At 45.3% G+C, this 22,929-nt stretch overlaps 1 protein-coding gene across 8 annotated transcripts in view; it reads right to left on the bottom strand.

Moving 5' to 3' along the window:
- Positions 1-22,929, bottom strand: part of LOC144930435 (uncharacterized) — a 90,439-nt gene that overhangs the window by 4,930 nt on the left and 62,580 nt on the right. The window contains exons 1-4 of one of the 8 annotated variants that reach the window (XR_013635598.1): positions 21,131-21,404; positions 14,842-15,077; positions 14,337-14,558; positions 9,169-9,308 (exon numbers count right to left, since the gene is read on the bottom strand). Coding sequence is in view for 1 of the 8 variants with exons in the window: in XM_078852316.1 (XP_078708442.1) it covers positions 9,268-9,308; positions 14,337-14,558 (263 nt within the window). In the remaining 7 variants the exon portion in view is untranslated. Of the gene's footprint in view, positions 1-1,650; positions 8,332-9,167; positions 9,309-14,336; positions 14,559-14,841; positions 15,078-21,130; positions 21,405-22,929 lie in introns of those variants that run through there. The other 7 variants (XR_013635602.1, XR_013635601.1, XR_013635599.1 and 4 more) reach the window with 7 other exon arrangements.

Below are 22,929 nucleotides of genomic sequence, written 5' to 3'. Positions count from 1 at the left end.
CTCAGAGGTAGTCTCAGCACATCAGGTGACAGCTCCAAGGGGGTCTCTGTGACTGAACCCTTCACACCAGGTATTATTCTTTGTATAAGATCTGCTGCAATTATATAGTAGTGGTAGCAACAATGGTTTACATAACTATAGTTTAATCAAACTTGTGTTTTACCAGCAAGGGAAAATTATGTTAGTCAGAACTGCTAAGGAAGACCATACCCATAGTCTAAGAAGTAGTAGGGCTTGTATACAAAAACATGGATGTACACAGGGGAGAGTCTGGAAGAATGGCAGCTGGTGAGGTTATTGCATGTAGTAACAGACTCTCATCACTTCTGCCTGTCTTTACAAAATGATGGAATGGGTTAAATCCAGCATTTGGCTTGGTGGATCTGAATAACATTAACCCAGTTTCTAGGTAACAAGCTAGGCTGTTAATTCAACCACTCACATATTTCAGAGATCAGGGATGGGAGTTACATATTTTAAATTAATATTACCTAATATATCGCATTTATTCTGCCCTGAGAACAGCTTTTTATGATACAAAACATTTTTTAAAAAGAGACCCTGGTGGATTGCTGTTCGTAATATAAAGAAGCGACAAAGACACTGTCATTTTATTTATTCTGTTACAAAATCTTCACATGGCCAGCCATACAATCAAGTGCTGTTGGCCTTGTATGATAATGTTAGATATTAATAAACATAGAAAAAATACAGTTTTTTATCTGTGCATGTAACCTTACTGGTGTGCTGGAAACAATATCTTCAAATACGGCAAGTATTGCAGCAAACTATCATTCCTCTGTCTCAGCTGTTTTCGTTAAGAAATTCAGGATATCTATTTATCTTCTGGCTGGCAGGCTTAAATAACAATGGCCCATCTGCTTAGTGTTAAGTATGTAATTTAAACCGAATCTCAAGTAATTAAAATAACATACTAGCAACATGGCCTTTCTCCAGACACACAGACCTAAGTTGTTTGGTGCTTCTCTGTCGTTTTTAGGCTAGACCGTTGAGATGGATTATTGCTAGTTGTTTAATGACACCATAAATGTGCATGGTGCAGGGGTGAGGAATAGCTTCAGTAACTGCAATGCTATCTTAACTGTGGTGCAACTATGGTACCGCCCCATAATACAGTTCAGAAACTCTCAAGGAAAAACCATCAATTACATAATAGGGGTGAAACTAACTTAAGGGACTTACTGGTATGCAGGGCGGCTGGGGTCCTCAGCAAGGTGGGGGGGGGGGGGCGGCTCAACCAGAAAGCGCGGGGCCTCGGGTGGAAGGGGTTCCAGCCCTTCAGTTCTGCCTAGTCCGCACTGCCAGGCCTCTCGCGATGATTTAAAGGGTCTGGGGCTCCTGGCCACTGCTAGCACTACCCTGGGGCTCCGGCTGTGATTTAAAGGGCCCAGGACTCCTGGCTGCTGCTGCTACCCCAGGGATCCAGCAGTGATTTAAAGGACCCGGGGCTCCTGGCCACTGTTACCACTACCCCGGGGCTCCGTCGGCAATTTAAAGGGCCCAGGGCTCCGGCTGCTGGTGCGGCAGTGGCCAGGAGCCCCAATCCCTTTAAATCACCGCTGGAGCCCCATGGTAGTGGTAGCAGTGGTGGCAGCCAGGAGCCCCGGCCCCTTTTAAATTGCTGGGCCCTGGGGAAGCTGCCCCTTTTGGGTCCCCCTCATCAGCAGCCCTGCTGGTATGGTCAGCTGTGTACCGGCTCTTACAGGTATGCCGGGCCGGACCGGACCAGACCGGCTTACTTTCACCTCTGATAATAGTTTATGGTGTAAAACAGTGGTTTTCAACCTTTTTTCATTTGCAGACCCCTTTGGCAATCCTAGACATAGTCTGTGGATCCCTGTGTTCCATGGACAACAGATTAAAAAACCACTGTTCTATGGTAGCGGTTCTTAACCAGGGGTATGCATAGCCTTGGAGGTACGCAGAGGTCTTCCGGGGGGTATATCAACTCATCTAGATATTTGCCTAGTTTCACAACAGGCTACATAAAAATCCTAGCGAAGCCAGTACAAACCAAAATTTCATACAGACAAAATGAGAAAGTAAGCAATTTTACAGTAACAGTGTGCTGTGACACTTCTGTATTTTTATGTCTGATTTTGTAAGCACATAGTTGTTAAGTGAGATGAAACTTGGGGTACGCAAGATAACTCAGACTCCTGAAAGGGGTACAGTAGTCTGGAAAGGTTGAGACCCACTGTTCTATGGTAACGACAACCATTCACAGACCCTTTAGACATAGCGTGCGGATCAGCAGGGTCTGCAGACCACAAGTTGTAAACGACTGGTGTAAAATCATTAGTGTCCTCTGAAATGAACTGAAAATGGTATACCAGTTTCACTATTGTCACAGTTTGATGTTACAAACGAATGCAATGGATATCACACTAACTCAAGACCTTGGAGTTTATGAAATAACAGGGATAGGCTCTCATTGTTTTACCCTGATCCATTAACATTTTCCTTTCAGCATTTGCCTCCTCACCTGTTTGTCCTCTTCTTCAGGCTCCAGCCCTTTCATTCCGAAGTGCACGCTGCAGACATCACTAATAGCACCCATCTCCTCCACTAATGAGTGAGGCTTATGTGGGCCAACTCCTCCTTTATTTTTGCTTTCATTTAAAGAGCTTGTAGTGTATAGGATTTAGGTAGTATCCCTTTAAACAGTTTGTGAGTCCTCTGTAGGCCTAATTGTCTTCTGTGTTTCAGAATCCACCAGAACCCAGTCAAAGCAGCTGTGTATATACATAACTAGGCTTTGCATGTTCTATATAATTAGTTTATATGGATATTTAGACCTCATCTTGCCATGTTGTCCCTTCACATATGTATGTTGTGTGAAAAGCAAAAGACACAACATTGTTGTTATACTTTTTCTGCCTCTGTAGATCTTGTTCCCTGAGGAACAATTCCTGTTTGAGTTTGGATGGCAATCTGATTCTGTTGAGGCTGGACAAAGGGCATCTAAATGTTTATGTTTTACTTTTTATCACAAACAGTACCTTGTAAAAGGACACAACTTTGTTACCAGCAGACATGTTGATTTTACTTGTGCATATTTGAACAGCTTGATACGTTGGGCACAATTTGACATGGCTTGGTGCAGTCTGTGACTCTCTTGTTATCTGTGTTTTTACCAGAGCGGAGCACAGTGGGGGGGGGGGGGGGGAAGCATGCATCACATAGACTGAGCATGCTCAGTAACACTGCTGAAGCTGGCTGCCCTTACTCCACCCCCAAAGCCACCCACCCCCTTTATCAGCTGGCACGGGTTGTCTCTGGTGTTTACTGATACTGAGAAACAGCAATGGAATTTTTTCTTTTACCGTGGCAATGAATGTTTTGCATGACTTTCACTATCTAGGGAACAGTTAATAAATCCAAAGTCAGAAACACAGAGAGTTTGCTGGATGAAACACGTGATCCTCAAACTGAAAAATGTTATTGTCAAGTATCTTTAGGAGACCTAGACAATAAATATTTTTTCTTCAGCTCAAAAACTGTATTCTCTAAAGACTTCAGGAAGGTTTTATTTTTTTTTGCAGGCTTTTCTTTCTAAAAGTGTTTTGTCTGCATCAGTATTAAATGAAATTTTTGTAATATGATCAACCTGTTTTTCACATATTGACACAAAGACCATTTGTCCATTAGAGACTTTCCCTCTTAAAGGGCTTGGCTTGGGCTAGCACAAATAATAAAATCAGCGTTCTTAGGTCAATTTTATCTTTAAATTCTATTGGGCTTGATTCATCACGCACTTATACTCGTGCAAAACCAGTGTAACTTTAGTGGAGCTGCTCTGTTACACCTGTGTAAGCAAGAGCTGATCAGTTCAGTATGTTTTCCTCCAGTTATGAGGAACAGGAGTTTTTCCTCATCCATTAGTTGTCTAGGTGTCTGTGGCTATTGCTGTCAGGGATGGCCCCAGGCAAATACATTTTTGCCCTGCTGCCAGTCAACAAAGTAGCTCATTTATTTCCTCCCATGTTGTCTCCTATCTTTCCTTCCCCAGTATCTCCTCATCTCTGTTTCTTTCCCACTAGCATCCCCATCTGTCTTCCTTCCCCCCCTCACAAGGAGCCCAGTCCTGCAGTGCTCACTTGTGTGAGTAGTCTCCCTGAATCTTTTCAATTGACTGCAGGGGGATGACCCCTGGGAGAAGGGCCTACATGATCAGGCCCTAGAGCAGTTCACTTCTCCTTTGAACCAGCTAATCATTTCCTGCTGCACTTTGGAGACTGAATCCACTGCCAGTGGAGCTCCTTCCACACGTATGGTGCCTCCATATTACTTATTCAGCCTATGCTAAAACTGGCCACAAGTGCTTTGGGCATTATTGTTCTTACTGTCTAGGAGCTACAAAAGCAACAAGCGTACTTATGATGTCCCTAAAACACTTTTAAATTAATTTAAACAAACATACAATGAAACCAGCTTGCTTGGCAAGACTTTAAGTCAGGGGTAGGCAATGTCTGGTATGCGTGCCAAAGGTGGCACGCGAGCCGCTTGTCAGTGGCACTCACACTGCCCAGGTCCTGGCCACTGGTCTGTGGGGCTCTGCATTTTAATTTAATTTTAAATGAAGCTTCTTAACATTTTAAAAACCTTATTTACTTTACATACAATGATAGTTTAGTTATATATAATAGACTTATAGAAAGAGACCTAAAAACGTTAAAATGTATTACTGGCATGCGAAACCTTAAATTAGGGTGAATAAATGAAGACTCGGCCCACCACTTCTGAAAGGTTGCCGACCCCTGCTTTAAAGTAGTATGTAATTCATAGATTTAAAGGACAGAAGGAACCATTATGACCAGCTACGTGGGACCTCTCCATTTCATCCAGTGATTTCTGCATCCATCCCAATAACTTATGGTTAAACTACAGCATCTCTCTTAGACAGACATCCAATCTTGATTTAAAGACCTGAACTGCTACCACTTCTCTTGGTAAGTTGGTCCAATATAAGGGTTAACTGCCCTTGCTGCTAAATATTTGTACCTTCTGGTTTGAATTTTTCTAGCTTCAGCTTCCATTCATTGGATCTTGTTATGTCTTTGTCTTGCTAGGTTAAAAAGAGTCCTCTAGCATCAGATATGGGACATCAGCTATGGGGGGGGGGCAAGGATAGTGCAGTGGTTTGAGCACTTGTTCTTGTGCTTTTTCAGGGAGTTTCTTGAGCAGATGGTGTAGTTTTTTTTGGTAACCCTTAGTGGGATCAGAGGGTAATGGCTTGTAGAAGGTGGTGTTAGAGAGCTGCCTAGAAGCCTCTTGTTCATATTCTGACAGTACCTTCTTTGTCAGCCTTTTTGATTATGATGTCAGAGTTGTTTCTGAGGCTGTGGATGGCAGTGTGTTCTGCACGGCTGAGGTTGTGGGGCAAGAGATGTTGCTTTTCTACAGTTTCAGCCCATGCACATCAGTGGAAGCACTCTATGTAGAAGTCCAGTCTGTTGTTTTGACCTTCAGGAGGAGTCCACCCAGAATCCTTCTTTTTGTAGTGTTGGTAGGAAGGTCTCTGGGGGTTAGTATGTTGTTCACAAGTGTGTTGGAAATATTCCTTGAGTCGGAGATGTCAAAAATAGGATTCTAGGTCACCACAGAACTGTATCATGTTTGTGGGGCTGGAGGGGCAGAAGGAGAGGCCCCGAGATAGCCCAGCAGAAGCAGCTGTCCTAAGAATATAGCTGGATAGATTAACAATATTGCTGGGTGGGTTAAGGGAACCACTGTTGTGGCCCCTTGTGGCATGTAGTAGTTTAGAAAGTTTAGTGTCCTTTTTCTTTTGTAGAGAAGCAAAGTGCGTGTTGTAAATGGCTTGTCTAGTTTTAGTAAAGTCCAGCCATGAGGAAGTTTGTAGGGAAGGTTTTTTTTTATGAGAGTATCCAGTTTTGAGAGCTCATTCTTAATCTTTCCCTGTTTGCTGTAGAGGATGTTGATCAGGTGGTTCCGCAGTTTCTTTGAGTGAGTGTGTGGCAAAGCTGTCAGCATAGTCTGTGTGGTATGTCGATTGTAATGGTATACATTTGGGGACAATGTATACCTTCAAAATTAGTGGCACTGCTATGGGTACCCGCATAGCCCCACAGTATGCCAACATTTTTATAGCTGACTTCGAACAACGCTTCCTCAGCTCTCGTTCCCTAATGCCCCTACTCTACTTGTGCTACATTGAGGACATCTTCATCATCTGGACCCATGGAAAAGAAGCCCTTGAGGAATTCCACCATGATTTCAACAATTTCCATCCCCCCCCCCATCAACCTCAGCCTGGACCAGTCCACCCAAGAGATCCACTTCCTGGACACTACGGTGCTAATAATCAATGGTCACATAACTACCGCCCTATACCGGAAACCTACTGACTGCTATTCCTACCTACATGCCTCCAGCTTTCATCCAGACCACACCACACGATCCATTGTCTACAGCCAAGCTCTACAATACCACATGTGCTCCAACCCCTCAGACAGAGACAAACACCTAAAAGATCTCTATCAAGAGACTCTGAAAAAAGATCTCCATCAAGCATTCTTACAACTACAGTACCCACCTGTTGAAGTGAAGAAACAGATTGACAGAGCCAGAAGAGTACCCAGAAGTTACCTACTACAGGACAGGCCCAACAAAGAAAATAACAGAACGCCACTAGCCATCACCTTCAGCCCTCAACTAAAACCTCTCCAACACATCATCAAGGATCTACAACCTATCCTGAAGGATGACCCATCACTCTGGAGAGACAGGCCAGTCCTTGCTTACAGACAGCCCCCCCAACCTGAAGCAAATACTCACCAGCAACCACACAACAGAACCACTAACCCAGGAACCTATCCTTGCAACAAAGCCCATTGACAACTGTATCCACATATCTATTCAGGGGACACCATCATAGGGCCTAATCACATCAGCCACGCTATCAGAGGCTCGTTCACCTGCACATCCACCAACGTGATATATGCCATCATGTACATTGGCCAAACTGGACAGTCGCTATGTAAAAGAATAAATGGACACAAATCAGACGTCAAGTATTATAACATTCAAAAACCACTTGAAGAACACTTCAATCTCTTTGGTCACTCAATTACAGACCTAAAAGTTGCAATTCAACAAAAAAAACTTCAGAAACAGACTCCAGTGAGAGACTGCTGAATTGGAATTAATTTGCAAACTGGATGCAATTAACTTAGGCTTGAATAAAGACTGGGAGTGGATGTGTCATTACACAAAGTAAAACTATTTCCCCTTGGTTATTTCCCCTCCTACTGTTCTTGTAAAGTGCTGGAAATGGGCCACCTTGATTATCACTACAAAAGGTTCCTCCCCCCCCCCACCTTCACCCTGCTGGTAATAGCTCACCTTTCCTGATCACTCTTGTTACAGTGTGTATGGTAACACCCATTCTTTCATGTTCTCTGTGTATATAAAATCTCCCTACTATATTTTCCACAGTATGCATCCGATGAAGTGAGCTGTAGCTCATGAAAGCTTATGCTCAAATAAATTGGTTAGTCTCCAAGGTGCCACAAGTACTCTTTTTCTTCATGTCTGTATAGAAACTACATATTGTCTATTTTCCATATGGAGTGATTGCTGACAGCTTACCCTTATCATAGTCTGGGAGCTTACATATCTTAAGGGAGTTGTGGTTAGCATTTAGAGTGTGGCTTGGAGCTATACGTGCTCCTAATATAAGCTTGCTGGGCAACAGCTTACATTTTTGTTTCATACACTCTTGCAGAGCTGTCTTGGCTTGGCTTGACTTTGCCACGGTCATTACTGGATCGACTGATGGCAGATGGTTAATTACCATAAATAGGATAGAGTCTGTTGTGGTCCTTGTGTGCATATCTAGGCATAACCAAGCCAAGTGAAGCTGTATCTAAGCATGTGAAAGCAGCTTTAGTCTTTCTGCATACACTAATTTTGACCTTTCAAATGGAAAACTGATGGTGTCATTTTGAGCAGATGGCAAACAGTAACATTGTAAAACATCAGTGATGTAATTTTAAAAAAAGTAATATCAAGCTTTTAATGGTTTTAACATGGCATAGTACATAGGATCACCTCATCTCCCAGTTTGTAGGGTAAGTCAAAGTTAGGACTAGTGCAGTGTGTTTTTCGTCATGGAAAATGTGTTATTTACTAAACAAGAGTCAATGTTCCTCATAAATTCTTGAGTTTATAGAACAAACATATATGATCTCCCCCTTGAGCTGCTGAAATTTTCTTTAACAAAGTAGACTTCATCAGAACAAAAAAGTGTTTTCATCTTGAGATCTCTGTTTTAGAACCATTCACTTACTGCAAGAATAGTGAAAATCCATTAGTGCTGAAGCTGCTCCTTTTATCAGAGTTTTAGCTAAACAAACCTAGAAAGGATAGCCTAGAGTGTTTCATTTGATAAAAATGTACATAAATATTGCTGCAGTCAGCGGTCAACTTCCATAACACATTGTTAAATAATTCAAGCATACTGAATTCCACAAACGATAAAATGCTGAAAACACATTGGTCACAGAGGGTACTGTGGATGAACTATGCAAAAATGCCATACGTGTGGATTACTCATTGACTGCAGGATATTTGCTAATGTAAACCTGACCAAGTTTGAAAGCTTGTCTCTTTCACTAACAGAAGTTAGTCCAATAAAAGATATTACCTCACCCACCTTGTCTCTCAAAGTTATAAATCATTGAGAAGTTCAATTACTCTCCTGGGACCCCATAGCCCATTTGTTGTATTTCCTCTAAATGGTTGAGGAGCCAATGCAATGGCTATTCCACTTCATTGGGATCAAAAATATTTTAATGAAAAACCAGATTACCTTCTAATTTATGAACTGGTAATTCTGTTTCTTGTATAGCATAGCAAATCCACATTTTTCAGCCATGTATACATAGCGGATCTGGGTATTTATCCTAGCAACTCCATGACGTATAGTGAGGACCAAAGTTCTAATACAGTCAGTCAATCTTTGCGCCCAGCTAACTTAAAATATTCCTTCCCTTCAACGGTTCTCTGATACTGAGCCAAATAAAACAGTGATTTTTTAAAAAAAAAAAATGAATAGAAAACTAACACCAAATGGCTAAATCAAGTAACCAGAGTGCTGATTTCATTGCCATGTAAACACAAACCTTTTAGAACAGGTGTATTTATTGAAGAGAGAACATTCTGAGGTTATCTTAGCAGATATCTATTTAAAACTGAAGTTCCAGCAAACAGAATCCTTGTTAGTCATGAGTGAAGAACTTCTTGAAGATCAAGGCAGACATCTCCTTAAAAATGAAAAAATGTTATAGCCTTTTACATAAATGTTATAGATTTTATATAAACTATAACATTTGAGAGGGCAGAAAAGATTAGAGACTAAAATGTGAAGGGGGGGGAATGTGGGTTTGCTCCCACCATATAACATCATTAACAGTTAATATTCAAGGTAATGTTATTAATATTCTTAAGAAAGAATAGTGATTCAGATTTTTTCAGTCATATACATATACTATAAAATCTTCCACTACTTGTTATTTGAAACCACCAGTCAAATATGAACTCATCAGGTAATCTCCAGTAATATTTGTCAAAACTTCTGGAACCAAACACAGTTATCTCTAACAGAATATTCATATCAACCCTCTTGCAAAAAACAAACAAACAAACAAACAAACAAACAAACAAACTTCTTGACAAGGGCACTTCCCAGAATGGTGAACTACAAAGGAGAAAGCTCATTGTTGTGTTAACCACAGAAATATGTGCTGAACACAACTGCTAACTATGCTGCAGTGGGAAAGAGGTGCATTTGGCATATATGTAAATTTAAACATATCTTTTAAATAAATTCTATGTAAAACCTTGTGATGCTGTATGATTGGAACATGACCATTGATATTATTAATATTGCCACTGTTGGATAATTGCAACAAATCTTGTACAAAGTATATCATGTAAGGTGTCAAAGGAAAAGTTAGGATTTCCTGAGTATGATTATCCTGTTTGTATGCAAGTATCATATTTGTATCTAAAGTTATGAATATTGACTATGTAGCAATATTTCAAAAAAAAGTGTTTGCTCCTGGAGTAACACCCACGAGGTAATTTACATCCAGTCTGGCCACCACTTTGTGAATGGGCCATGAAATTGAATGGTCCATCAAAGAACACTTAGCTCTCACAATAGGCAATAGAAGAATCTTGTCCCCACCCAGTGAGCCTTCCTGTGGACGCTTTAGCCAAAATATGAGTAATGTCTGTTCCTAGGAGTCATCAAATCATGCAAGAGCATGTGACTAGCTCATATGTAACCGTGGACTCCATCTTCTGCAGAGTTTTTTTGGAAAAAAAACTTCGAAAACTTGTGGCAATCGGGGAAGGTCCCAGACAATTGGAAAAAGGCAAATAAATATAGTGTCCATCTTTAAAAAAGGGAAGGAAGAGAATCCAGGGAACCACATCTCAGTCCCTGGAAAAATCATGGAGCACGTCCTCAAGGAATCCATTTTGAAGCACTTAGATGAGGAAGGTGATCAGAAACAGTCAAGATGGATTCACCAAGGGCAAGTCATACCTGACCAATCTGATTGTACCAAAAGCTTTGCTAAAGTCAAGATATATCCCGTCCACCGCTTTCCCCATATCTCATCATAGAAGGCAGTCTCCCACAGTATTCTTGCCAGCAAGTTGAAAAAGTATGGATTGGATGGAAGGATAATAAAGGTGAATAGAAAGCTGGCTAGATTGTTGGACTCAACAGGTAGTGATCAACAGCTCGATGTCTAGTTGGCAGTCCTGAGGCTAGTTTTGTTCAACATCTTCTTTAATGATCTGGATGATGGGATGGATTGCACCCTCAGCAAGTTTGTGGTTGACACTAAGCTGGGGGGAGAGGTAGATATGCTAGAGGGTAGGGATAGGTTCCAGAATGACCTAGACAAATTGGAGGATTGGGCCAAAAGAAATCTGATGAGGTTCAACAAGGACAAGTGCAGAGTCCTGCACTTAGGATGGAAGAATCCTATGTACTGCTACAGACTGGGGACCGACTGACTAAGCAGCAGTTCTGCAGAAAAGGACCTGGGGATTACAGTGGACAAGAAGCTGGATATGAGTCAGCATGCCCTTGTTGCCAAGAAGGCTAATGGCATATTGGCCTGCATTAGTACAAGCATTGCCAGCAGATCGAGGGAAGTAATTATTCCCCCCTATTCAGCACTGGTGAAGCCCCCCACGACAGAAAGGATGTGGGCAAACTGTAGAGAGTCCAGCCAGGAAAATAAAAATGATTAGGGGGCTGGGGCATATGATTTACGAGGAGAGGCTGAGGGAACTGGGCTTCTTTAGTCTGCAGAAGAGAAGAGTGAGGGGGGATTTGATAGCAGCCTTCAACTACCTGAAGGGGGATTCCAAAGAGGATGGAGCTCAGCTGTTCTCAGTGGTGGCAGATGACAGAACAAGGAGCAATGATCTTGGTCTAGGCTGGATATTAGGAAAAATTATTTCACTAGGAGGGTGGTGAAGCACTGGAATGGTTTACCTAGGGAGGTGGGGGAAATCTCCATCCTTAGAGGTTTTTAAGGGCCAGCTTGACAAAGCCCTGGCTGGGATGATTTAGTTGGGGTTGGTCCTGCTTTGAGCAAGGGGTTGTACTAGATGACCTCCTGAGGTCTCTTCCAACCCTAATCTTCCATGATTCTATGAAAGTGTTTTATTGACTATCAAAAAGTGCTAAAAGAAAATTATCCACGCTTGGGGCTCCAGCATTGACGGAGCAGTGCACTGTGTGTAGCTATCCCACAGTTAAGCTCGCCACCTTCTGGTGCTTGGTCTTGTGGGAAGGTGGAGTGGATTGCAACACATCATGTATCCAGGCTTAATGTCCCATGATGCATTTCTTGCCGTTCTAGCATTGCATGTGCTTCCATCTTCATGGCATTTTTCAACGACCCTTGTTTGCTGTTTGCCCTGCCCTCTCTGTGTGAAAGAATGGATCCTGCACAATTGTCCAATGCTCTGCTAGCTGTCAGTAACCCATCACGAATGGCAGTGCAGTTCATGGTGAAGTTCCTAACTCAAAAGGATTCACAGTTGTCTGACATAGATAGGAGCAACATTAGATTACTTTTGGCATTCACTGAATAGCTGCACACGGTGGACCATCACTTTTGGGCTCAGGAAACTAGCACTGACTGAGTGCTGGGATCTCGTTGTCATGCATGTCTGGGATGATGAGCAGTGGCTACAGAATTTCTGAATGAGGAAAGCCACTGTCTTTAAAATGTGTGCAGAGCTTTCCCCTGCCCTGCGGCACAAGGACACCCAAGTGAGAGCTGCTCTCTTGGTGGAGAAGCACGTGGTGATCGCAGCGTGGAAGCTGGCAACTCCAGACTGCTACCAGTCGGTCGCAAATCAGTTTGCAGTCGGGAAGTTGATCACTGGGGCTGTGTTAACACAAGTGTATAGAGCCATTAATTGCATCCTGCTATGAAGGACTGAGACTCTTCGCAATGTGCATGAAATAGTGGATGGCTTTGCAGAAATGGGCTTCTTGGACTACAGAGTGGTGATAGAGGGCACACATATTTAAATTTTGGCAGTGGACCATCTTGCGACGGAGTACATCAATAGGAAGTGGTACTTCGATGGCGTTGCACGTGCCTGTGGATCAACATGGGGTGGTCTGGAAAGGTGCATGATGCATGTATCTTCAGGAATACTGGCCTTTGCAGAAAGCTGCAAGTGGAGACTTTTTTTCCCCGACCAGAAAATTACAGTGTGGGGCATGTTGAAATGTCCATAGTGATCCTGGGAGACACGGCATACCCATTAATGCTGTGGCTCATGAGCCCTTACATGGAAAACTTGGAGCACTTCAACAACAGGCTGCGTAGGTGCAGACAGACTGTGGAATGTGTGTTTGGCAGATTAAAAGGTGCATTATGGCGGGTTAGACCTCAATGAGGATAATATTCCTATGGACATAGTTGTGTGTTGTACGTTGCACAATATTTATGAAGTTAAGGGTGAAAAGTTTGCTCAGGGGTGGACTGCTGATGCAAACTGCCTGGCTGCTGATTTTGAGCAGCCAGATACAGGGCCATTAGAGAGGCACAACGGGGGGTAATTCAAATCAGGGAGGCTTTGAGGAACATTTTGAAAAAGAGAACTGGTAATGTATATTACTATGCTTGGTACTGCATTGCTTAATGAAATCAAGTTTTGCTAGGAAGCACTTGTGATTTTTGTGGCCTAGGATTCTATGTAAGCAAATGATTAACTGCTTGTTTATGTGTTGCTGCCACCAGCTATCACAATTTGCAGGACAATTTTCACACACACACACACACACACACGAGACTCTTAATCTCAGCGTCATGGGTTCAAGCCCTACGTTGGGTGCTTGATTGGCTGCCATAAGTGTAGTCTGAGGGGGGGGGATTTGATAGCTGCTTTCAACTACCTGAAAGGGGGTTCCAAAAGAGGATGGATCTAGACTGTTCTCAGTGGTAGCAGATGACAGAACAAGGAGTAATGGTCTCAAGTTGCAGTGGGGGAGGTTTAGGTTGGATATTAGGAAAAACTTTCATTAGGAGGGTGGTGAAACACTGGAATGAGTTACCTAGGGAGGTGGTGGTTTTTAAGGTCAGGCTTGACAAAGCCCTGGCTGGGATGATTTAGTGGGTGTTGGTCCTGCTTTGAGCAGGGGATTGGAGTAGATGACCTCCTGAGGTCTCTTCCAACCCTAATATTTTATTATTCTAAGGCTGGGAGGATCACAGCCACTGCTCCCAGGAGGAAATGTAGGGTAGTGGTGGTTGGAGACTCTTCTGAGGGGGATGGAGGCACCCGTCTGTCGCCCTGACATGGCATCCTGGGAGGTATGCTGCCTGCCAGGGCCCATATCTGAGATGTTACGGAGGGATTGTCAGGTATCATCCAGCCCTCCGACTACTACCCTATGCTACTCCCCTGGGATAATTTAGTTGGGGATTGGTCCTGCTTTGAGCAGGGGGTTGGACTAGATGACCTCCTGAGGTCCTTTCCAACCCTGATATTCTAGGATTCTATGCTTTGTGGGAGAGGAGGTACCGGGGAGGGCTGCCTTTTAGAGGTGTGTGTAAGTCCAGCTATCATTTCAAAAGGTGTCCATGGGATGGCATGAACAGGAAAGCGAGAAGTCCCAGAAAGTAGAAAGGAATACATAGGTGGAGTTTGGGGAGGGTATGGGAAAGAGTTCTGAATGTGCTGAAGAGGAGGGTGGACATGCATCTGCTGAGTCTGGAGTGTTATGAGAGACTTCAGCATCTTACTTTGCTTAACTTTAGTCATCCTCCCAGTAGCATTCTTAATGAAGGCCTCATTTTCTTTTCTGTCTTGCCATTTGGTTTCTCTCCACTGCACATGCTCCCTCTTTTCCACATCTGAGGATTGCAGCAGCTCCCGGAACACGTCCTCCTTGCTCCATCTCAGGCACTTTCTTATCTGGTGAAGGTGCTCCACTGGTGTGTAGGAGGTTCCTCCGAAGGCCACATCTTCAGAAGCACAAGGAACACCACAGAAGCGTACACAGCATTGAAACAGTATAGTAAAATACACCTCTAATAATATACCAATCACTTTCTCATTGAGCCTTGACAAGCACACGTGTTGGTGAACACCCCAAGCATGGTGAGTTTACCTCAGATCAGGGGCCATTCTGTTCTGCCGTACTAGTTAGCTGCACAGGGAAATGTCCAGCACACAGAAACACAGCCAGCCATGTACATTTTTAGGTCCTCAGCCCGCCTCTGCACTACACAAAGCAAAACCACTTACCAGGGTCTCCTCTCCTGCTTCTTGCTCAGAGTGCAACTGCCAAGACTGGCTAGACACCTCTGGAGTGGAGAACAGTTACTGACTGGATGCACCACCAGGCAATCCCGCCGTGGGCTCCACATAGCCATTTATCTCCACCTCTTCATCAGTGACTTCATCCTCTGGGTTAGGTCCACTTTCTCCTGGCTCCATCCCTTCCAAAGTATCCATGAGGCTCGTGGAGGTGGGGGTCACTGCTGTGAATAGCATCCAACTCCTTAGAAATGGCAGGTCTACACAGTGTCCCAATCATAGCCCTTTTCGCACAAGCTTCGAGAAATCTGCCTATAGGTATAGAAATTCCTACAGCTGGAGCGCAGCTGGGACTGCTCAGCCTCCTCTCCCCAAATACTGAGCAGACCCAGCAGCGGTCCAAACAAGAGAGTGTTTGCCGCCATTGTTAGCTAGGAAGATGTGATGTGAGCTCGCCATGCCGAGCAAACAGGAAGCGAAATTTAAAAAATTCCCAGGGCTTTAAAGGGAGACAGGTGATGGTTGTTTACCTGGCTGCAGGGCAGCAGAGTTGAAACTGCTGACCAGAGTGGTCAGGATGGGCACTGTGGGACACCTTCTGGAGGCCAATTAAAGCAATAAAATCAAGCACTTTGTCAACAAAAGTTTTGCCCCAAAAGCCATGTCTCTTATCGAGGTGGTTTTACTTTGTTTCTGGCTTAGTATATCTAATAATAGAATAACCACCAGTTTTGGGGTGAGCCTGTCCTATTTCTTAGCAGTTTGTCCTGAATCTGGTATTCTCAGCTGTGACCCACTCAGTCATGGCTGACAGTCATACAAAATCTTTAGGTCAGTTATGAGTTCTTTGTAGATGTCTCAGCATGCATCATTCTGGGATGTCACAGAAAGCAGAAAACAGCTCCTGAATTGATGGTCCCATTAATCCAATTGGCAACAGCACAAGGTGTTTGTGCAAAGACGCTCCACATGTGGGAATTCCAGAATAACCCCTTCCCTTTCAACCATAGCTTCAGCAAAATAAGAGACCTAGCTGGTCAATCATGGCTGCTGACCTGAGCACTTCTCAGTACAAGAAGCTAGCTTCCTATTTTGCTGAAAAAATGACTGAATTTAAGATAGTCCCACAAGTAGTCAGATTGGAGCAGAGAGAGGGAGGATCATTCCACCTCCCTTTGTAGAATTTGGCCCAAAAAGCCAGATGAGCGAGAAGAGCTGAAAGACATCCAAAACACCACATGTAAAGCAGACCGTTGTCTCTCTTAACTGTCGAAAGCCTTTGAAAAGCACCTCGGGCGTGGCCTACAACTGAGGAGGCTAATCAGACCAAACTTAAAGAATGTGAAAGTCCTACCTATTCTCTAGTAGTCATCAAACTCACCAGCTACCACAAACTGGTAGCAAACTCACCAGCTACCACAAGTCTCCAACCTCCCCTTCCTGGACAAACTCATTGAGAACATAACGGAGTGGAAACTTCAGCAACACCTGCTTACCAACATTCTACATTCTTCACTATCAGGATACAATAGCCTTCAACACAATCAATAGCAAGATGCTACTCCCTTGCATACCAAACCTCTCCAGTAGTGGACAATGCAGCAATAAGATGGTTATGCTTGCATCTCCTCTGCTTTTTTAATCACATGTAAGACCTCTAGGAGATGTCATGAGATATGAGCTCTCGTATACAGTAAAAGCTGTGTTATCCGACACTTTACCAACCCGAAAGCTCTAGAAATAGGCATTTCTGATATCCATAAGTCTGGTTGGTGCGGGGCCGGCAGCCTCCCTACCTGGCTCCGTGTGGCTCCCCAGAAATGGCAACATGTCCCTGCTGCTCCTATGCAGATGAATGGCCATGGGGGCTCTGTGCGCTGCCCCCGATCCAAGCTCTGGCTCTGCAGCTCCCATTGGCTGGGAACCTGAACCATAACTGCAAGAGGACAATAGAGTAATTGGTTTATCTGCAGCAAGGAGATCTAGGTTAGATATTAGAAAAAAGCTTTCTAACTATAAGAATAGTTAAGTACCAGAATAGATTCCCATAAAAGGTTTTGGAATCCCCATGATTGGAGGTTTTTATGAACAGGGATGGTCTAGGTCAGTGGTGGGCAACCTGCTGCCCGCAGGCCGCATGGTAGCCCATTAGGTTAATTCACTGGCGGCCCGTGAGACAGTTTGTTTACATTGACTGTCCACAGGCATAGCTGCTTGCAGCTCTCAGTGGCCATGGTTCGCCATTCCTGGCCAATGGGAGCTGTGGGAAGCGGTGCGGGCCAACTGCCAGCGGATTACCCTGATGGGCTGCAGGTTGCCCACCACTGCTCTAGGTATTGTAGCAAAGGGGCGTGGCCTCCCACAGAGACTGATCGAGAGAGAGAGAGAGCCAGACGCCCCATGGGCGGAACCAGGAAGACCTCGGCCACGATGCTGGAAGCAGAAGGGCGGGACAGGAATAGAAAGTATAAGAGGCAGCCCTGCAGCTCAGTTGAGCAGGAGCCACAGAGGGAGCCAGATGCCCCCAGCCCACTGCTAGAGCCAGACCACAGAAGACTTGATATCCTAAGGACACATTCAAGATACCAGAACTGCCAAACACATCAAATGCTGAGGAGCTGCTGGGATTACAGCTGGCAGTGTACCCCTAGGAGATGGAGGGCAACCCTGGGTTCAGGTACAGCCTGAAGGGAGGGTAGAAAATGGCACAGGGGGAGCCAACTCCTGTCTGGCTTTGTTGCTGGCTGACTCTAGGTCAGTGTGTTGCAACTGAATCCCTACTGACCCAGCAGACCGCTCTGCTACTGTTAGGGCTCTGGGCTGGATGTGGTGGAGTTGAGTGGGCCCACATCCTCCTACCCTCTGCCACCCCACCCCTGGGGTGGCAGCCTCCTCACCTTAGGCCAGAAGACCTAGGCTAGTCTACTGTCCAATGAGCTAGGACCATAGATTTTCTTGGGGCTCAACCCCTCCCTGAGCCCTAGATGCTTTGTGTGGTGCCCCATCCTGGCTGAGGGCCAGGGCCCCTGAACTATTTGTAGCTACCCTGCCTATAGGGTTGGAGCCAGAGACTGCTCACTTCTGCCTTGCTAAGACTGTTTCATGAGTGTATCAGCAAAGGGGCATGGCCTCCCTCAGAGACTGACAGTGAGGGATAGCCATATCTGTCTACACAGCTAGATGTGGTGGAGAATGCAGGCATCATCTGCCCCCTGATGAAAAGGGGATCACACTCATTGTTGATCCAGCAATAGCTGGAAGCCACCATGGATCTCGAAGTTGCTGAAATGGTGGGTGGAGAGTTAACAGCAACAAGCTGCCCAGCTCCAGCAGCAGCAACTGCTACAAACTTTGGGGGCCCAGCAGCAGCAGCTCATATGGCAGTTAGCAGCCCAGCAGCAGGAGGAACAGCAGTAGTATGTTCAGCAACTGGCCACTTTACTGCCTGGCACTTCTGGCACCACTACCACAGTCGCAGCGGAGCCAGCGACCCTCTTGATGCTGCTTTGCCTGATGGAACTGGGGCCCAAAGACAATCCAGAGGCTCTCTTAATTACATATGAATGCATCACCTTGGCCACAGGTTGGGACCCGACTCAGTGGGCCACCAAGCTTGTTTGCTTACCTCAGATCATGTAAGAGCAGAGGAATATCTGGCCACTAAACATGAAAAATAATAAAGTGGTCTTGGTGGTGGTTATAGCATGACAAATCTCAGGTTTCAGAGTAACAGCCGTGTTAGTCTGTATTCGCAAAAAGAAAAGGAGTACTTGTGGCACCTTAGAGACTAACCAATTTATTTGAGCATGAGCTTTCGTGAGCTACCGCTCACTTCATCGGATGCATACCATGGAAACTGCAGCAGACATTATATACACACAGAGATCATGAAACAATACCTCCTCCCACTCCACTGTCCTGCTGGTAATAGCTCATCTAAAGTGATCATCAAGTTGGGCCATTTCCAGCATAAATCCAGGTTTTCTCACCCTCCACCCCCACAAACTCACTATCCTGCTGGCAATAGCTCATCCAAAGTGACCACTCTCCCTACAATGTGCATGGTAATCAAGGTGGGCCATGTCCAGCACAAATCCAGGATCTCTCACCCCCCCCTTTTTTTTCCCCCTTTCTTCGGGACACACACACACAAACTCACTCTCCTGCTGGCAATAGCTCATCCAAACTGACCACTCTCCAAGTTTAAATCCAAGTTTAACCAGAACGTCTGGGGGAGGGGTAGGAAAAAACAAGGGGAAATTATGCAAGGTAGCCTATTTCCCCTTGTTTTTTCCTACCCCTCCCCCAGACGTTCTGGTTAAACTTGGATTTAAAAACTTGGAGAGTGGTCAGTTTGGATGAGCTATTGCCAGCAGGAGAGTGAGTTTGTGTGTGGGGGGGTGGAGGGTGAGAAAACCTGGATTTGTGCTGGAAATGGCCCAACTTGATGATCACTTTAGATAAGCTATTACCAGCAGGACAGTGGAGTGGGAGGAGGTATTGTTTCATGATCTGTGTGTATATAATGTCTGCTGCAGTTTCCACGGTATGCATCTGATGAAGTGAGCTGTAGCTCACAAAAGCTCATGCTCAAATAAATTGGTTAGTCTCTAAGGTGCCACAAGTACTCCTTTTCTTTTTTTATGACAAATCTGTTATCTGTGGGGATTTGGCAGAACATGGTCCTCAAATTAGACCTTTCCTTTGCCGAGGATCCCAATTGAATGATCAAGTCAGTCCTATGGTATGTATCTGAACAGCCTGTTTGTCTTGAACATTAGTGTTGCTAATTGCAGCTATTACTCCATTGTTATTTCACCCAATTAGCTCGAGAAATTCCTGTTCTTAAAGTGACTTGGCCTTCCCAGGGTTTGTTATTGTACAAACACAGGCAACATGCACTAGTAAAAGCTGCTTTTTGTAGTAAGGTAGTCAGTAATGTACTTAATACCTTGCAATGATAATTTTCATTACTCAGCTATAATGCATTCTAACTCCTATACATTTCATCATATCAAAGATTTTTTGAAACCTTTATCGGTTTTATGCTTTTAATTGAAAGCTGTATTTTATTTGTTTGCTGAGCATAAAAGACAATGGGATGGATAGGGCCAAATCACTCTTTTGGACACAAGATGCTAATTGTCTATAGACAACAGATCATTCAAGACCAAGGGAGACTAAGGAGAGTAACAGATGCATGAATATACAAAAGTGCCTACTGTTAAGGCCACAGCTTTAAGTGTTTAAAACCACATTCCCATGTGAGATTTAAATTTATAGAAAGAACATACACAAGAGTTCGTGTTTTATGTAAGTTTCATCTGACATCTCAGGATATTCATGATCACAGCATATTTGAGCCCAGGGAAGGAGCAACTTGCTTTCCCCACTATGTGAAACTAAATGTTAAAGTTTGTTTGGGTGGTTTTTTTGTTTTTGTACTGTGCAATAGTAAATAGAGGAGCCTATCATATCTAGGCTCTGGTTTTAAGATTGTGAGCTTAGTTCTTGGCTTGCAATTCTATTGTTGTTGGATCCTTGCCTCAAACTGATGGGCTTAGATGTGGAGAGGAAGAGGAGGAACCAAGCTAAAAACAAATGCTGTTTATCGCTATCGAGTAGATAACACTTTCCTAGATGCCTTAGCAGTAGCTTACTTGCAGACAGATATGACTAGCATACTTTGATTTCACAGGCAAAAATTATAATTTGCATCTTGTACTGTGTTCTTAATATTCTGATTTGCTTCTAACAGTACTGCTCAACACAGTCACAACATCAGCAATAGAAATGGGCTCCATTTTCCAATACACAACAGACAAAGAACAGCATTTCACAGCACAGGCGTAAGATGCAGATCAAATTACTCCTTTGAGGTACTAAATGTTATTGGATGGGTGCTGTGATAGGTTTCAGTTGGTCCACCGAGCCACTGGGGGGCAGTGGGGAGCTACTGCCTCACCAGTAGGCCTTGGTCACACCTTTCTTTCACTAGGGGAATTAGCAGAAGGAGGTGTGCTGGCCAGAGTCTGCGGCGCGCCCCTCGGGCAGGGGAGCGCTGGCATGAGTCAGTGGCATTCGGGATTCTGCTACCCAGGCGGGTTGGCCGGGGTAGTGGAATACAGGCCCACCCAACTCCACTGCGTTCCAGCCCAGGGCCCTGACAGTGGCGGGAGGAGAGGGTCCCGCCACTGGGTCAGCGGGGAGCCATCCGCACCATGCTGACCAAATACACCCACCCCACTGTGCAGTTCTGCCCCGGGCTACTTCCTACCCGGTCTCTCAAGCGGGCCTCTCTGGTCCCTCCAGCTCGGCCGGGTATTCAGCTGCTGGCAGCTCCCCCTCTGGGTCAGGCTCATGCTGGCCCGGGTTACTGCCTGGCTCCTCCAGTTCCTCCGGGTATTCAGCGGTTGGCAGCCCCAGTCCTTCCTCCAGGTCAGGTTTCTCCTGGCCCAGGGCCTCCCCTAGGGTCTGCAGCAGGGTCTGGAGGGAACAGCCTGTGTCTGTCTCCCTCTCTGGTGCTGCTCTCACTGAGCAAAGGGCCCCACCCCTTGTACTTCCTGTTCCACCCCTCCCCTTCCCGGGGTTGGAGTAAGCTTGATCTGGCCCCACCCACTCAGGCTGAGAGGGTGGGTCTTTACCCTCTGGTTCGGAGGGAAGCCACCCTGGCTCCCTACAGGTGCCCATTGCAGAATTATATAACTATTCTGATATCAGATGCTGTGTAGCATATATATATAGTCAAAGTATGCTAGTCATATCTGTCTGCAAATAACACTTTCCTAGATGCCTTAGCTGTAGCTTATCTACAGGTTATATAGATATGTCCATTATGTGTATATCTATCTACCTACATATTGTGGCAGAGCTCCAACTTTGTCCCTGTGGGTCCTGTGCTTCCAAGTGGTTTATGCTAGCCTCAGAGGCTCACAGTGACCCTCCACATAGCCCTTCTCTCTCTCTAGGGCCAGGGTTACAGTCTCCAGAGCCCTTTTCATCATAAGCCAGACTGTTGGTGAGAGAACTCCCACAGTCTCTGTTGTCCCAACGGGCTTATTCCAGAACAGTTTAGCCTCCTGTCCTGACAGGGGCCTGTCTTCCCCTCCCAGGAGGTGTTTCTGTAGTGGCGAGTTGGGTAGAACCCCAGCACACCCTCTAATCCAGGTTCCAGCCCAGGGACCCTAATGGTAGCAGCTGTTGGCAGCCAGCCTTTCGTTGCCAAAGTTGCTATATTTCCCTGGGCCACTTCCCCACAGCTCTCCCACTTCTCTCTCTTAATGCCTTCTTCACCCTTACCTGAGGGCTCCCTTTCTAGTGGTTTGAGGGTGTCTTTATTACCCAGCCCTTCAGCTGTATTTCCTCTCCTCTGGCTTCCTGGAGTGAGCCCTTTTATAGTATCAGAGGGGCCTTAATTAGAATCAGGTGCTCTCATTAGTCTAACGGCTTCAACTGACTCTTTGCAGGCTAATTGGAGTAATATGTCCACCCTAGCCCAGAGCAGCCTCTGCTCTGGTCATTCAGGGAACAGAAACCTGTTCATCCAGTAGATCTGCTTTTGACTCCTCTGCTGAATCCAATTGGCCTGGAGGGAGGAGGGAGACTGCTACCGCTCCAGCTGCTCCCCTGGCTGGACCGGACACCACCCACCCCCCTTCTCTGCTACCTAGCTGGCTAGCTGCTGGATTCCCCCGCCCTTGGGTACTGCTACTGCTCCAACTACAGCCCCTTGGGGGGGGGGTGTTGGCCCACTCCCCAGATGCAGGGAGTGAGGGATCCCTACCCCAGCCATTGCTACTGCAGCTGTGGACACCACCACCACCACCTGTGAGGGGTCCTTTTCTGCCTGCCTGGCCACCCGGCGGCTGCTGCTGCCTTTGCTGCTTGGAGCTGCTGGACTCCAAAGGAGGAGGGGAAGAATCATAGAATCATAGAATATCAGGGTTGGAAGGGACCCCAGAAGGTCATCTAGTCCAACCCCCTGCTCGAAGCAGGACCAATTCCCAGTTAAATCATCCCAGCCAGGGCTTTGTCAAGCCTGACCTTAAAAACCTCTAAGGAAGGAGATTCTACCAC

The sequence above is a fragment of the Lepidochelys kempii genome, chromosome 3 (genome assembly GCF_965140285.1).
Source record: "Lepidochelys kempii isolate rLepKem1 chromosome 3, rLepKem1.hap1, whole genome shotgun sequence".
NCBI classification, from domain to species: domain Eukaryota; kingdom Metazoa; phylum Chordata; order Testudines; family Cheloniidae; genus Lepidochelys; species Lepidochelys kempii.
This window is presented reverse-complemented; position numbering and strand designations above follow the sequence as displayed.